The 17,456-nt window shown below is 35.5% G+C and overlaps 1 protein-coding gene across 14 annotated transcripts in view; it reads left to right on the top strand.

Moving 5' to 3' along the window:
- LOC134198656 (gastrula zinc finger protein XlCGF26.1-like) overlaps window positions 1-17,456 on the top strand; it is a 75,253-nt gene that overhangs the window by 4,890 nt on the left and 52,907 nt on the right. Inside the window, exon 5 of one of the 14 annotated variants that reach the window (XM_038019639.2) lies at window positions 13,730-17,042. The exons of 12 other annotated variants lie outside the window; for them this stretch is intronic. In XM_038019639.2, the coding sequence (XP_037875567.1) occupies window positions 13,730-14,772 (1,043 nt within the window). In that variant the 3' untranslated portion in view covers window positions 14,773-17,042. Of the gene's footprint in view, window positions 1-6,822; window positions 8,040-13,729; window positions 17,043-17,456 lie in introns of those variants that run through there. One more of the 14 variants, XM_038019644.2, reaches the window with a different exon arrangement.

Here is a 17,456-nt window from a genome sequence, read left to right as displayed (position 1 = left end):
TTTCTGTGATAGAATTTTTGCTTGGTTTATGTTTATTTGTGAAATTATTTATGTAATGTGACATAACTGACTTATATACTATTTATAAAATCCCAAGTATTGTTTGCATTGGAACAAAATTAGGTGTTTTATTTACAAACTGATAACATATTTTAATTGATTTACAATATGCGATTATAAGTTTGATTCCATATATTTATGTTTGTTACGATATCTTTCAAAATCATTTACACAAAATTCAAGACTCGATTAATTTAAAAATCTACACATATCCTATACTACACAAAATTTACTGTTCAGTTTTTGTATATTTTTATTTGTGTGTTTTCAAGCTCTCTATCAAAACCCCTTTAGCCATCTTTCAAATAGTAAAATGCAGTTGCTTTGCGTATCAAACACAAGTGGTGATCGGTGAAAGCAGGTTCATTCAAACCGACGACAGTGGACGTCTCATTAATATAATTTCCTTTGTGTACAAGTGATTTTAAGCAGATTTTAAATTTCGTTGTGCATAAAAATAATCGAAGCCTTGTAATTTATCAACCACATAATCCTTTGCTTATCCTCATACAAAAACAAATTGTCAACTTTTTTCCAAATAAATTTAGGTAGCTTTGTTTTTGTAGCCTCGAGATTTATTAAAAAATGCTAAATATTGATATTGAAAACAAAATTCAGCATATCTGGCACTCTTTCTTTTTCTATTCATTGGCGTTATTTCGGCTAGACCAGGCAAATAGTGCATTATAATTCATAAATCCAGGGATAAATAAGGTCATACAGAGAGATAGATATGGGGGCATGTCTTTTATTTGGTGCTCTGAACTATTGTTGTGTTAATAGTAGTCACAATGAAACTTTTTGTGCCAGTAATAATTTGCTACAACCTGGCCAGTTACTGTCTGGTCTGTTCCCGAACCCAGAGACGGTTTGCGTCTTCTAAACTCTTTATTTTTTCTATATTTATTTGGTTCACTTAACTGGACAAACTCTACACACATTAACAATTAATTTAAATGGTGTAAACAACAACTTGTTTAAGATTGGTTGTGTTAAAAGTTGTTAAAGGCTGACTTTTAATTATTAAATACTTAATTAAAAAAAATTTTAAAACAATTTAAAAGTTTTGTTAGTTTATCTATAAATTTTAGTAAAAATCCTCTCAATAAAACTTTTATATATAATGCATGTTACAAAAAATTCACATGGATATGTCTATAGATTATGTGGTCTGCGTTACAAATTTAAAGACGAGATGAGATCTTTGCGTTTTTTCTTTGTATTGAAATGAGGTTATATTTGGTTTTAATTTAACATTGAATAATTTTAATGTCCATTGCTGATTGACATTAAAATTAATTAAATAGAATTACTTTCAAAGGGATACGATTTTGTTTTATTTTTGTAATTTCAATTTGATATTAAAATAGAATCGGTTATGTTATCATCCCAAAAAGCTTTCGTCTCGTAACTATTTATTTTTATTCATAAAATAGCGTGTCTCGTGTTCTGATGTAATGAAACTATTAACGCAGTATTTAACACGGGCTATTTTTACCTTAGATATTTAAATTAAAATAAACTCTATACTGTTGGAATAAATGCGATAATAGATTGTTAAAATTTGTAGTTTTTGTGTATTATGGGCTTCATATTACAATGGACACTAGACATCGTAACGAGGCTATAACAGAGCTTTTATTAATTTAAAATTTTCGTTATTTAACTGTTGAATTATTGTGTTTATGCTTGTGTGTGCCTTATTTCTTTTTTTGAACAGGTTCTAAGCAAAGGATTCTCAAGTTAATAATATAATGTTGTGATACCTATTTTCGGATATTTCTCAAGTGCAGAGTCTTTCTTCGAGCGAAGTTAGGGCGTTTTTTTAATAGGGTAAATTGTTCTCTATTGATTGTATAAATAATAAATTAAAAAGAAAATAAGTTATTTATAAAAATATACGGTTTTGTTGATAAAAAAAATGTTAAATTAAAAATACATCCGGTGTCTGTTTGTAGTATTGAAATAACCGCTTTTTACTACATGCATATGAATATATATACGGTACATACACCAAAATAACATTGTTTTCAATTTTTGACTGTCTGTCGTGTCTATCTGTTTGTTTGTTCCGGCTAATCTCTGGAACGGCTGGACTGATTTTGACGGGACTTTTGCTGATAGGTAGCTGATATAAGGAGTAACTTAGCCTACTTTCATTTCGCTTATCTTATTCGAATTCGAAGTTTTTAATTGAACTTTAAATTATGTTTACCTCATTCAAATAGCTAAATAAGTTTTTTTGTTGTTTGATATTTATTTAAATTGTAAACTTTAAATGGCTCCCCTGTAAAGCTGCAAAAATGTCGCTTAAACCAAAAAGTCTTTCACCCCTCGACAATATTCATACCGAGACATTCAAACCGATTTGTATTAATACAGAATGAAATATATTATACATAGCACAAGAACTATTTTAATGCAGTTCAGGGCAGTATAAGCTAAATACCTTTGCGGATTAATTAAATGTACTAAAAAAAATCAGAATAATATATTTTCAAAAACTAAATTCTTTCCGGGAATTCTTCAAATAATAGTAAAAAATAGCTTCACTTTTAAATTATGTCATGGGAATGGAATGTTACAAGAATAAAGATAACCAAATATTGATTATATCTTTTGACGAATAATTCTATTATCCAAACTATTTATATACAAAACTATTTTCTGATGTACTTTTGTGAAATGTTGCCTGAACAGCCCTGTGTGCTTAGTGCGAGCTTTTTAACTTTTTAAGTCGATCGTGTAAAAGTTGACTCAAATTTGTATATAGTTGGAACAAGGCCTCTAGCGGCAAACGTAGTAGGGAAGGGAACGCTGATCTAGTCCAAAGGAAAATAAACAAAACGAAATTAAAAATTATTCAACGTTATAAAAAACGATAAACTTTTATTCATTCATGGCTAGAATTTTGTAGCAGCGTTTTGTGGGATTAAATACAGGTTTTTTTTTAATTGTGGTAGGACGCCTAGTTAATCGAGCAATGATTTATTAAATTTAAACATACACGTTTTATTAAATAGGCTCTAAGCAGTGCTTAGTTCATTTCTTTGCTTTTAACAAAACAAACAGCATGATTGTTTTGTCAACAAAGTATTCACACTTTTCAGTTCTGATTCTAACAAGATCGTCATTATAAATGTGAAAAAAATTATATAATCATTGTAAATAAACATGCTTTAACAAAAAAAAAATTGAAAAAAATCCAAAACAAATTAATGTACACTAAAAACAATAAACATCGAAATCGGTTGGCGTGTGATGTATTCAGTCGAATTGAGTCCTTTTTTGAAGTCGGCTAAAAACAAAAACACCTAACATGCGTAAAATATAAATGAGGACCAAGTTACGCTACACACATTCTCTGAGTCCCCACAAATAGCCTCAAATGAATCAAATGCAGACGAAACACCAAATAAAAACGTTTTTTTTTTAAATATTTAACGGAAAATAGAATTGCAGATTAATGCATTATGAAATTCGCTGAAGAAAGACACGGCGCTAGAAAGACGATAACTTATGTGAAGGTTTAAAAGGAAATTATTGGAAATTCGTTTCCATGGCCCGAATTTGCCATACTAAATATGAGCCCCTTTGAGGAACGTGGTCGTAATCTCAACCTCACCAACCTACCTCTCAAGCGTGAGTCCTTTGCGAACGTTCCAGACATTTCTTTGATCTACTTCCCGACATTAAAATGGTTCAAAAACGTTTTTGGGTTTTATTTATGTCTTTGAATACTGGTAAGGATACAACGAAGTCGAGGGCAGCTGGTGAACGAACCTCGTAGCTACGGATCGTCGAAATCATGCTAGTGCATGTCACGGGTTCGAGTCCCGCGCGTGACGCATAATCCACTACCCTTTGTAGACGTTACACACCAAATATCCTTCCTAGTTTGGTTCTAGTCTGGTGTCAGGGGGATGTCTATGTGAAATATCCCTCCTAGTTTGGTTTTGCAGCGATGTAGTCTGGTGTCAGGGTGTTTATGTGACGCCAACATGTCTACTCGATGCCTGAGAAGACAATTGAGTTGAATTGTCTTTGAAAAAGGACATGTCGAGGGGAGGGAAATTTATTTTGGAGTCAAAAGATCCGGTACAAAAAATACCACTGTGAATGAGAATATCTGTTTTAAATCGTAGGGAAAAAGTAGCGTGCGTGCGTGCGTGTGTACGTAGGATTCGCTAGGATTTGTCGACGTCTTCAGTCAACAAATGATATAAATGACAAATTAAGGTACATTTTCCACTAAAATCACTTAGACGAAATCCGTTCTTTCTTTTTTTATTGCTTAGATGGATAAACGAACCCACGGTGGCACCTAGTGTTAAGCGGTTACCGTAGCCCATTGACATCTACAATGTAAATGCTTTCACCTACCTCGAGACATGAGTGCTAAGGTCTCAGTTTTTACAGTAAAACGGGTGCCCCAACCTTTAAACCGAAACGCACTACGGCTTCACGGCAGAAATAGGCAGGGTTGTGGTACTTACCTGTGCGCACTTGCAAGAGTCCTACCACCAGTATAGTCCTATTATAATTGTTATGAGCTAGACTTCATTATCTTATGGTGTTGCCGAGAGAGGAATTTGGAGAAAGCCAGTGGACTTGCGACCTTGGTGTAGATTTAAGGAACCAATTATTAATGCGCAATACCCTCACCTCCATTCTCCACATTCCCCTCCTCGCCTAGACAAATTTGATAGGAATCTATTAGTTCATCTTTAGATGTTAGATTCAAGTATAGTAGTTACAGTTCTTGAGAACAAGTAAGTTCAGTACAAGTTCTTGAGAAGCCGAGATCTTTTCGTAGGTGACAAAGAGATTTCAGAGAAACATAATTAGGTGTGTAACGTTATCAATTTTTAAATTGCTTAATGTAATTTCTTGTAATTGTAATGTAAAACTAAAAATAAAATACATATTTAAATACGAGGGTAGTGGTTTATTTCAGGAAAATGCATAAAATAGGCGGCCGATTATAAAATAAAACATATACAGGCAACGATACATTAAACAAACTGAGAAAATAAATTATTGGAGATGTGATCATGTCAATGACATTAACTAACCCCTGTCAGCGGACAGCTGGACATGACATGTCACAATTTGTGCCCGGTCACTCGTTAATACGTGTAATAATGACAAGTCGGCCGTTTATTTTATGAAAGCGTTATTATTAAGTGTGTCATCATAAGCTGGGAAGGCTTCGGAGGTAAGTGGTTTGTCAACGAGGGTAAGTTGTAGAGAGAAAGGTTTAATCGACAGGTGTGGAACTTTTTGCTTCAGATAACTCAGAACAGAAAGCTGCTCTGAAAATTATAGACGTTTGTACCTTTTTTCTTCGTTGGCCAAATGACCCAAGACTTGGGATCTTTTATGTTAATTTGAATTCTTTGTCTGGTTCATCGAATCCACTTGGTACAAGAATATTGTGTTGATACAAAGCTGGGCAATTAGTGAGTTACTACTGTCTTAGTACAGAGTATGGCTTTTGTTTCGGGGGATTCTGCTAAAATTGACATAGTCCTTAAAAATGCTTTCTCCTCTTCAATTAAACCTTTTCTTTATCTACGACTTACCCTCTTTTGAATTATGGATGCAAATGTAATTACCACATTTTGAATTTGTATGAATAGATTTGAAATAAATTCGTGTTTTCTGTGAGATTGTGGTTTAAACGGAAACCATACAAGTTTCGCGCCATTACATTTGTTGTTGTGCAGTCGTTATGCACATCCTATGTATATTTAGTTGAAGCTTATGTGACAATGATGCTCCTATCCTATCCGTTCTGAAAATACCGGTTTTTGTTTTTGGCGTAAGACCGGTTTTTGTTTTTGGCGCATTGAGGGGGAAAACGTCATTCTGCTTATTTTTACCGCGTAGCAGCCACGATTCCTGGTTTCTCTAGGGCAGGGTAGACAATTGAGACATTAAATCCCATGTCTATACACATCGGCTGTGTTGTTAAATCGTTTAAAAAGGTAATGCAGAAGGACCGATTTTAATTATTGCGAAGTAGATTGGATGTGCTTAACGACTGTTGGTCACTCGTGTTATTGATATGTTTCATTGACTACTATTGAACTGTATTCTTTGATGGGTACCGAATGTATTGTGTAACGAAAAGCTCTGTGCTTAATAAGAGACATATCCATGTGAATTGCAATGCCACTGCGACGTTGTAACAATGAAACGGTTAGGATTTTAACATTGGGGATAGATTTCGTTTTTGCAATGCCGTCAGTGGGAATGTGTTGTAAAAATCCAGTTGAATCGGGTTTTTTTTTACTTGAACGATTTTAACTTCTAAATGACATACGTAAAATCAGCTGGATTTTTGTTTAGTTATAAGCTTAAATTAATTATTGTCGGTTCAAATTGATATTGATTGCTATTATTTCTTATGATGATTTGTTTTACTTTTTATACCGAAATCCGACTCTCTCTCTCTGTTGCTCTATTCGTAGAGCTCATGATGCTTATCTATGAACTCTGAAACATGTGATTATTGAACTTCGCGATCACAAAACCCGTTTCGCGTCATTGATTTATTTGACCACCTTCGTTGGAACACGTTTTCGATAAAATTGGCTGTAAAAAACAATATTATTGTTTTTGTAAAATCCGAAGACGAAATGACGTATTCAAACGATGAGAACAAAAACAAGCAATAGAACGTGTATAGGGTAATTGTTAAAAAAAAAACCGTGAACGATGAAACCGTAATGGTGATGGAGAATTTTTCTTTTTTAGACGAGACTATCGATACGGCGCGCCGTAACGCCCAGACTATATTGAGATGCACGTCGGCGTATCCGTTTAGGGTGAACGACAAATCGATATTGTGCGTCTACTGTCAGGAGCTGTACGACGATCCTATTGTGTTTCGCGATCACATGGACGCCGAACACGAGTACTTCAGCTTGAAGGTCGTGTTTCACAATCTGCCGAAGCCGGAGTTTATAAAGGCGGACCTGACGAACCTACGATGCAGACTATGCTCTGAGCGCTTCCAAACTCTGGAGATTGTCGCCGAACATTTGAAGAGCGTTCACGGCGAGAGCATTGACCTGCAATCGAAGTTGGGCGTTATGCCGTATCTGCTCAAGAAGGACGTTTTCGTGTGCGCGGTTTGCGGGAAGAATCAACCGTCGCTGTTCCATTTGAATCGGCACACGATAACGCATTTTCTGAGCTACGTTTGCCACGTGTGCGGGAGCAGCTACGTGGCGACCACCGGTCTGCTACGTCACGTCCGAATGAAGCATCAGGACTACCAGGTCGTCTGCAAGAAGTGCCGCAAGGTCTTTCCCACTATGGAAGCGAAGGAGAAGCACCGGCGCACCGAAAAGTCTTGCATGCCGTATTGCTGCCCTAAATGCTTGGAAAGGTTTTTAGATTACAAATCGAGGAAGAAGCACTTGGAAACGGCCCACGGGCAGAGCAAGCGCACGTATCGGTGCGTCGATTGCAATCTGGAGTACAACAACGAGAACGGTTATTACGATCATTACAAACTACATCATTCGCAGGACTGCGCCATGTGCAAGCACTGCGGTCTCAAGTTCACGTCGAAATATCGTTTGAAACGTCACATTACCAAGCATATCTTTTAATGTCGTGTAACGATAGTAATACATACATGCGATTTTTTTTTTGTTTTTGAAGAAGTCGATCTCACGAACGTATATACGTCGGGTTGAGCTCTTCCCGACCGTCGTCACCTGTGTTCTCGTGGCCAGTCATTTGTAGGTTAGATTCGAAATAAGAACACAGTTAAATGATAGCAAACTAGAAACGCGGTGATCTCAGAGATGCGTGCGATCGCAATGGTGCCTCCAAAGAGAATGCTTCCTCTCTCAAATTACTGTCTAGTACAGTGCTGCCAGCTGAAAAAATTTTGCAATCGTACCACAGCACAAAAAAGTCGTACGCCTAAGGAAAATTGTAAATAAAAAATCGTACATAGATATTATTCATTCTTTTATTCACTTTTATTACAAAATTAATAATAAAAAATACTATGAAAATAGTACATACGTAAATATTATAGTAAATCACTTTTTTTTGTATAGATTTTCCGTATTCATCAGTTTGATCATCTTATTTGTTGGTTTATAATCGGTGCAGTTTGCGGTGGCTCTTATCATTTGCTTTGCCAGTAAGGTTCCATTGACAGCTTCGTTGGCCAAATTATTTCTAAATTTGGTTTTTATTAAATTGACTTCACTAAACGTCCTTTCGCAATCAGCACTCGAGTGTGGCAAGCATAATGTCTTCTTTCATGTATAGAAATTAGAATAAAAGCGGCTTCCCTGAAACTGGGCAATATTGCCAATATTCATTATTTTATTAATCAGTCAAAACAGTTTTTTTTTTGAAGATTTTACGGCTCTGGACACTTGTCTTTTGTGATAAATGATTTACAAAATTGTTGCCAGAACTATTTGCATAAAATAATGTTACAATGGATTAAATGTAAAAATCGTATCGTTTTCAGTATGATTTCGATGCTTCGATCGTACTCGCGTAATATTTTCAAAGAGTCGTACAAATACGATTTCAATCGTACAGATGGCAGCCCTTGTCTAGTAATCCCCATGGAGTTAATAAGTACCTACAACTGGAGTGCTGTCTAATGCCGAGAAATCGGTCTCGAAAGAGAATACTTTTTGGTCGCGGTGTCCTTGTCTAATATGGTGACCATATAAATTTTATAGGACAAAATTATACACATGCATCAGTTTTGAATTTACCTTAAGTAATTCTGTGTAACCCTATGTAAATACAAAACACGTGCTTGCAACGTTTTATTTATGTAAATTCAATTCTAAACATTGCTTCGTCGTCATGGTGACTTTTTTCCGACGGTTTTTTTTGGAAATTGCTGCGTTGTCGAAAATCGCACTGAAAAGAGCACTGAGTTTTATTACAAACATCATTACCTCAGTTCTATTACTTAAACTTCCTCAAACTCATGTTTAACGTCCGAATACTCAACCGCGACTTAAATAATATATTATGTTGAACTTAATTACGCAATTCCTACTTTAATGTACTGGCTAAGTGGGCCGTGCAAATTAATATTTGACACACTGAGTGAGACACTGCAACACACATGGTCTGTGCGTATCGGGTGCTCTTTTCCTACATTCACATCTTCAATTGATTTAAAATTGCTTGCATTTTTACTTCTGTGCTATTTTCATGACACGTGTATATTAAGTCTACTAGTTACATTTTAGGAAATAAAACACAATGGGTAATAAAATGAAATGAACTCAAATTCATTTATTTGTTATATGTAGACAATTAAATAACTCTTAAATGACAAGTCAATACACATAACACGATACACATAGTACTTGATCTCTATTTACAAAATATTGGTTATATTATTATTATTAAGTTCAGTTAATTTTCTGTAGTCTTATAATATAACATTTCCTCTATATTAAGTAAATTCTTTTTTTTCAACGAAATACATAATTTATTTTAATCAATATCTAAGTGGACCATGAGTATCATTAAAATTTCGCAATTTAAATTTAAATTCAATTAAAAATCGCCATTTTTCTTTAATAAATCTAAAATCGACTTTATATTTACAATTACTATTTCGCGACTTTTAAGTTTTTGTTTCAATACCTTAACATCTTGTCGTAATTTTGCTTTTCTTGGGGTATTTTTTATTTCTTGCGTTTGAGTACTTGATTCTTCTTGTTTGACCTTTATATAGAACATTTTCCAGAAATTCTAACGTCATATTTACTAGAAGATCCTTCTCGTTCGCTTAACGTCAGGCAAATGATATACATGCTTGCGTGCGACGCTATTCAATACAATAAAAAAGTTCAAAAAATACCACGTGATGGCTCTTATAATATGAAAAATACATTGCAAAATTATAGTTTTCACGATTGTTTTTTCAAATTTAGTATATGACATAGATTAAGTACAATTTACAAGACAAATGGTATTAAATATTATAATGAGAAAAAATATCTCACATTTTAAAAATATATGCTCACACTAGTAAAAATTTATCAATGAATCTGACATATGGAAGAATATTCCACAAACTGGAGAGGATTCTCGCTTAAAACCACTTACATTAAAAGTGTTCACCATGATTACACGGAAACTTTCACGATTTTCGAAAAAAAACAAGCCACAAGCTGTATCAGTGCCATTTTAACTTCGTACTACAAACGTAAATAGACGCCATTTTTCTTTTAATCCATTCATAGCTCTTTTTCGGTGATGCCAACAATTAATCTGGCTTCCCACCAAATTCAATATGAAAACCATCAGAAATCTACGTACCTACCATTAAATTTTCCATTAAACAGAGTTCTTATTAATATAGAACAATATTTTTTTTGTTAATAAGCTTTATTAATATATGATGTTCTATTAATCTAATCAATATTTCTTATATAATTTATTTTAATAAATTTCACCATAACTTTGTACGTTTATTTTGAACCAATTTAATTTTTGACGTTGATGGAAATTCTAAATTCTCGCAACATTTTCTAGTTAAGTTTAAGTCACATCGTTTAAATAATATGTATTTAGATATATTATTGTCATAAAATGTTTAAAATCCTGTAAAGTGGATTGATTTTAACCTTTTCGATAATTTTCAACAACTCCCAAGCTACTAAAAAATCCACTAACCACTAAAAGCCATTTTTGATAACGAAGACGGGGGTCCAAATTCCGAGATTTTATGGAAAATCCTCTAAGCTAGCAACACTGCTTTTTGCTTGTAAAATGTGCGAGAGGGACACCACCACTTAATAATGCTATTTTGCTATTTAAAAATAAACTTTAAGCCATAGAGATAAAGTATATTTTTAGTTTTTATGTCAAACGAAGTAAGCACTCCAGTTAGAATAGTAACTCTATGGTAATCCCACAGTCATAGACTAACTCTTCACATGTCACGCATCATCCACAGATTCACTGACACTTTATAACTATATAACTCCTATATTTTTACTGGTGGTAGGACCTCTTGTGAGTCCGGATGGGTAGGTACCACCGCCTTGCCTATTTCTGCCGTGAAGCAGTAATGCGTTTCGGTTTGAAAGGTGGGGCAGCTGTTGTAACTATACCGATATCTTAGAGCTTATATCTCAAGGTGGGTGGCGCATTTACGTTGTATTCGTCCATGGGCTCCAGTAACCACTTAACACGAGGTGGGCTGTGAGCTAGTTCACCCATCTAAATAACCATCTAAGCAATAAAAAAAAACTTGCCATACGTCATTGTCTATCGAACAAGTCAATAACAATTCTACCCATAAACGATTACGATCGGATCGCATTATATATAATTTAAAATGTTATTATTATAATATTTTTATCTCTTAATTCGAGCTATGTCGTGTTCACGAAAACGATCGCACAAGTTTTAATAGTTGTGATTTTTATTTTTAGTTATAATTAATAAATGTATTACATGTGGTAGGTAGGTGATTATGAAAAATCATTTCTAGAAAGTTCTACTATCTATTGTTGACTGAGAAATATTAGTAATTTATTTTTTGCGCAGTACGTACCGTACCACGAGATTAGTCTACGGAACTCTTTAGTGCAACGTCATATTTATACATTATAATATTATAATAAAAATGTATCTTAAATAAATAAACAATTGTTCTGCTCTAGATGTGTTTTAAAAAGATATATTTCAATGAATGCAATAATGAAATGTTGAAGTGTTTTCTCGAATTATTATTACGTGGCACATCCAGATTAATTTTACCGTCACTCTGTTATTTTTCTAAGTATTGGTGCTTATAATATAATAGGTCAGTTTTCAGTGCTGTGAATTACTGAAAGTTTTAATATTTAATTGTACTAATGATTCGCGCGATACTAACAATTTTATTTATTTATTGATTAGATGGGTGAACGAGTGAATTATTTGTGGAAGTCCAGAGAAGGTTTAAAAGGTAGATAAATATGAAAATGCTCGGAATTATATAAAAATAACAATTTTGTTTTCCATGGTGACACCCCCCCCCCCCCCCCCCCCCCCCCCCCCGAACGGATTCCTTTTGTTTATTTTAAGTTTATTTTATACAAAAGCTTAGGTCTGTTATTTATTATGTATGTTATTTATCGATTATTGAGGCACTACGAAGTCTGTCGGGTCAGCTAGTTATTGATATAAATGAATCTTGTAAACTAGAAAAGTTTCTCTAGCCTAAATACATGTCTTCCCTAAATCCTGTTAACATACATGACGTTTGTTGTTCTAACACAAATAACGCGCTATCGATAACCGTTTAACGTATAAATTAGAAACGAAAAGCATTTAACGCAACCAAAAAATGACGGTTCGACAGTTTTAGGGTCGCGGACGTCTGATTATTACTAATGACTCTGTTAACATCCGGATAACATAGTCTAGTACTGTGTTGATTGTTTGGCTTATTAGATGTTCAAAGTTACGATGTCTTTTAATTTTAGAAATCTCGTATCCATACTAGGTGAAGCTAGATAGCAACTTATGAGCGTTCTATCTTTAGCAGGCTATCCGTCCTCCCGACGATGGATAGATAAATCCGATAGGAACTGCTGCCCGTCGATAGGTTATTGGAACGTAAGTAAAGACAAAAATATAGATTTGTCTATCTTTAGTAACCGAAACTAGGGATAGATAGGTTATTGAAAACGGCCGTTAGTCAAGATTATAATCCCTTTTTATTATTATTCACTATTAACGACCCGCCCTCGCTTCGCTTCGGAAACTGTAATTTATTATTGATTTCTCCACTATTTAATGCATGTTATTATACATATAAACCTTCCGCTTTAATCACTTTATCTATTAAAAAAAAATGCATCAAAATCTGTTGCGTAGTTTTAAACATTTAAGCATACATAGGGATATGGGGACAGAGAAAGTGACTTTGTTTTATACTATGTAGTGATGAGCTATGGATTATTTGCTATGAATTTATTATAGTTGGGCGCTAATGACACGTCTCTATTCGTTTAAAACTTTAAAAGATCAACTATGCTTTGCGTTTATAGCGTTTATACCGGTTTCATTTGGCCTAAACGTCTGGTGCTTTCTGAGCACAGTTGAACATGTTCTAATTGTCCAATGAAGCTACCCTTGGAGCACCTTAGAACACGTTTCAGTTGTCGAATGAAGTTACTAAAACCTTCTATTATTTGAATACGTATATAAGATTTAAAAAAAAACATTATAAACGATATCTATTCCAATAGTGCTCTGACGAATTGTTCGAGATGATACCATCATCTCCTTTTTCCATCGCACCGCCCACCACCGGAGTAGAGTTCATCCATACTACTTGGAGCCACTGCGGTCATCCACAATGCGTTTCCAGAGGTATTTTTTGCCACGTACCATCCGGCTATGGAATGAGCTCTCCTCCACGGTGTTTCCCGAGCGCCATGACATGTCCTTCTTCAAACGAGGCTTGTGGAGAGTATTAAGCAGTAGTCAGCGGCTTGGCTCTGCCCCTGGCATTTCTGAAGTCCATGGGCGACGGTAACCACTCACCATCAGGTGGGCCGTATGCTCGTGTCTGCCTACAAAGGCAATAAAAGAAAATTATTAGAAAAAAGTAAATACGACTCTTATGAAGCGGCAATTTTTCTGTTTGTTCTAGACAAGAGCGTAGAAGCGCGAATGAACGCTGTCACTGTGTTGCAATACTCAACTGGATACCCCCTAAGGATATCGGGTCAGAGATTGATGTGTGTTTACTGCGACGAAAAATTTGCCATACCCGCAGACTTCAGGAGCCACATGAAAGAGCAGCACAAAGTGTTTAAGGAAAAAGCCGCTTACGCCCACATTAGTTACTTGGCATTGGAAATCAAAGTTGACTGTACCGAGTTGAAATGTCTTTTGTGCCCGATGCAGTTTGATACTTTAGAAGCGATGGCCGAACATTTGAGTCGGACGCACGAGAAAGGTATTAACCTCGACGAGCGGATTGCGATACAGCCGTTCGTGTTCCGAGACAAGGGTTGGTCGTGTGCGCTGTGCTCGCTGAAGTTCTCGTGCCTGAAGGAGCTGAGCAAGCACACGATGTCGCACTTCCACAAATCGACGTGCGACAGTTGCGGGAAGTCTTTCGCCGACAACTGCGGCCTGAAAAAGCACATGGCAACGGCCCACATTACAGGGAAAGTGTGCCCGAAGTGTTTGCAGGTGTTCGCGACTAATGAGCTCCGATGGAACCACGTTCTGAAGTCGCCGGCCTGCTGGAGGTACATCTGCTCGATTTGCGGCGAGAGATTGATGACGGAGAAGATGAAAACGAATCACATGCTCGCGGTCCACGGTGTGAACACTAAAGTGCAGAAGTGTTACGAGTGTGACGCGGAGTTTCCCAACGCGAAGGTGTATCGTAAGCATTTCGTCACGGTGCACACGGATTCGGGTTACGAATGCGCCACGTGCGCAGTCAAATTCTCGGCAGAGGCCGATTACCTTGAGCACAAGACGAAACACACGAAAGAGAGGCCCTTCCAGTGCAGGGTCTGCTCTAAATCGTTTCCGCGCAAGAAGACGCTGGAGCAACACATGTGGATACACAGCGAGACGAAAAGGTTTGAGTGTCAAACGTGCCAAAAAAAGTTCAACCAACGCGTCACTTGGAAGACGCATATGAAGACGTATCATCCAGACTTTGTTATACTATAACTTGCGTGCCCATTTCTATTTCTAATGAGGACTATGGTTTTTACTAAGTAAACCTCCGAGACTGGTTCGCCGTGGTCGTTACAGGAACCATGGGCATAGCAATAAATAGATACGAAAGCAAATCAATTTAGGTTGAGAAATAAGGAATGTGTGTATCCCGAAGAGTCTACAATACAACAAGAAATTCGACCGTAGTCACTGTCACCTCAAGGCTTAAATTAATTTGGTGGGTTATAAATTCTTGGTATTCTTTAATTTTCATAGTGAAAGACTCCTCAATTTAAACAAATAAAAAGAAATCGATTAACAAACAAACGAGGAAAAGTACTGACTGAGCTGTTTTGTTTTCGCCAATTTATTTAACGCACTGTCCCGTTTTAATAAATGCTATAATCGCGAAATTTCCCATCATCCGGTTTTGCCTGAACATTTCTGCAGTGTTTGTGGATAAACAAAACTTGGACATGTACTATGTACCTACATATTATTATACATATATTAACACTTTTTTTTTTGTTAAATGTGAAGCTAAAATGGCGATAAAGAGATTTTCACCTTCCACTAGTTACTGCTACGTAAAGTTGGTGTTGTTACCTAAATCGCCGAGACCTGAGTTCATAAACATCCATGCAGGATTTTGTTTCTGAGTTTTCTAAAGTGAAAGAAAAAGGGAACATCATATTTGATCTCGACGGTATGTGGTTTGTAGCAAGTCTGGCATGGTTGATTGAAAAAATCCTTACATGATAACTCGGACCTACGTTTCTCACGGAAGCGACGATACTGACGATCGCTGATGTTCGTGTTGCGTCAGGATGAAATATCAGCATTACCAATGCTAAATGTTTACCCCGCGATGTAGATTAAACAACGGCACGGAAATCTTGCGTGCCGTATTATCGTTTCAAGATACTTTTATTTAAAAAGAAAAGAAAGATTAAGAAGAAAAGAAAGATTGTGCAATAATTTTATTTAAAAAAAAAAACTAATTTAGTTTAAATGTTTTTTAACTTTTTTTTTTGTTTTGTTTAACACTGTTGTTCTATACGTCCACTAAGAAATTTTGATTGAATTTTTAATGAATATCAATAAAACTCTATGAGTGTATTTCAACTGAAGCCAAAAATATACCTAGTAAGTATGCTATACTGCTACTAACTTAAACAAAGAACAATTAGTTTTGTTTTAAAACTAATCATACCAACACTTACTGGTACCTATTTGTACCATAGCGGGTACATAACGGTACACGACAAGTATTATTCAAAATAAACAAAACAAAATAGTATAATAACTGTAGATTAATTGGTAAGAAAAAGTCGTGAAGTTAAATGTGTAAAAGCAATACGATGATTTGTGTATTTTCAATGCAAAAGTTCAAAACGCGTCATTTGAGCCGTTATGGTTTATGTTTACCTAGTGTTAATCGTGTCATATCTCGTGGCTTAGAAACTTGTCTCAAACGCAGTCATTAGGTATAACGAATGCGGGGTAAATAAGGCACAGGTCGGCAACACGTGAGTTTTAGTATTAGTATTAGTTAATTTTATTTATTGCGAATAATCCAAATAAACAAAACAAGCGATATGTTAGTGTAAGTCGTTCTTTGTATTTTTTTTTCATCCTACCTTGAGCTAGGATAGCCTTGAGAGGCTATTTCAGATTCGCCTTGACATGTAGGTGAACTCACGGAGCTCAAACCGGAAGTTTTGCTAACACTGGCCTTAGTAAGAGCAGTGCTTCGCAGAATCTACCACCAAATCGGAAACGCGACCCACTGAGAATATCCGGCGTTAAACTCGGGTGGGCTGTGTCTATGGGTTAAAACGTACTTTTGCTTCGAGGTTTTGAATGCACTATATCAGTGGTAGGCGATCCGCTGCTCTTTGACTCCTCGGCTAAGGCTCTTCCGAGAAAAGTTTATTTCAGTTAGTTCAGGCACGGAATATTACTTATTACTATATTTCCTTATAAGAGAGAGAATATTACTATATTTCTGAAACACAAGGCTATAAAAATATACATATGTTCAAAAAATTGCTCTGAATAAATTTCAATTGTGTTATCTATATTTGACTCGTTTGGTTGACAATTTTGCGATCATTGCACTGTTTCATTGACCCCCGTATTTTGTTTGAGATAGATTGCGTGTTCACGGAAAAGTTAGAAGAGTTAATTAAAGTGTTAAAGTACCTAGGTACCTCTTGATGTAATTTATGATTACTGTTGTTTCAAGGTTGCGATTGTCAATAAACTATGTTGTATATAAAGGTTTTGTTTCTTTTCGTTATACACTAAATAGAAATCGAAGTAGATACCATATCATTCGGTAGCTCTTTATCGGATACGTATCAAGGAAAAAAAATTGTGGTATCTGGTACCTACTCTTTTCCCAGTACTGTGTGTGAATTTTTAGGGACTAGGAAAATTATTTGCGCGATATTAGCCTTTTAGCGGACACGATAGTGTACTGATTTGTTTCTTCCAACGATACTTACCACACTAAAACCACTTTGGACGACGTTTTAAATTTATTGGACATATGCGTATCGCACTTCTTATTAACGCAACCCTGCACTATACGACGACTGAAAAACGAAACTGCTTTGAAGCCTTGAAAAAACTGAGTAACATCATCCTCGATACTTATAATAATATATACCCATCAATACTAAAGTAAGCAG

This window comes from Bombyx mori, chromosome 24 (genome assembly GCF_030269925.1).
Source record: "Bombyx mori chromosome 24, ASM3026992v2".
NCBI classification, from domain to species: domain Eukaryota; kingdom Metazoa; phylum Arthropoda; class Insecta; order Lepidoptera; family Bombycidae; genus Bombyx; species Bombyx mori.
The sequence above is the reverse complement of the archived record's forward strand: the minus strand, read 5'-3'. Positions and strand labels throughout refer to the sequence as shown.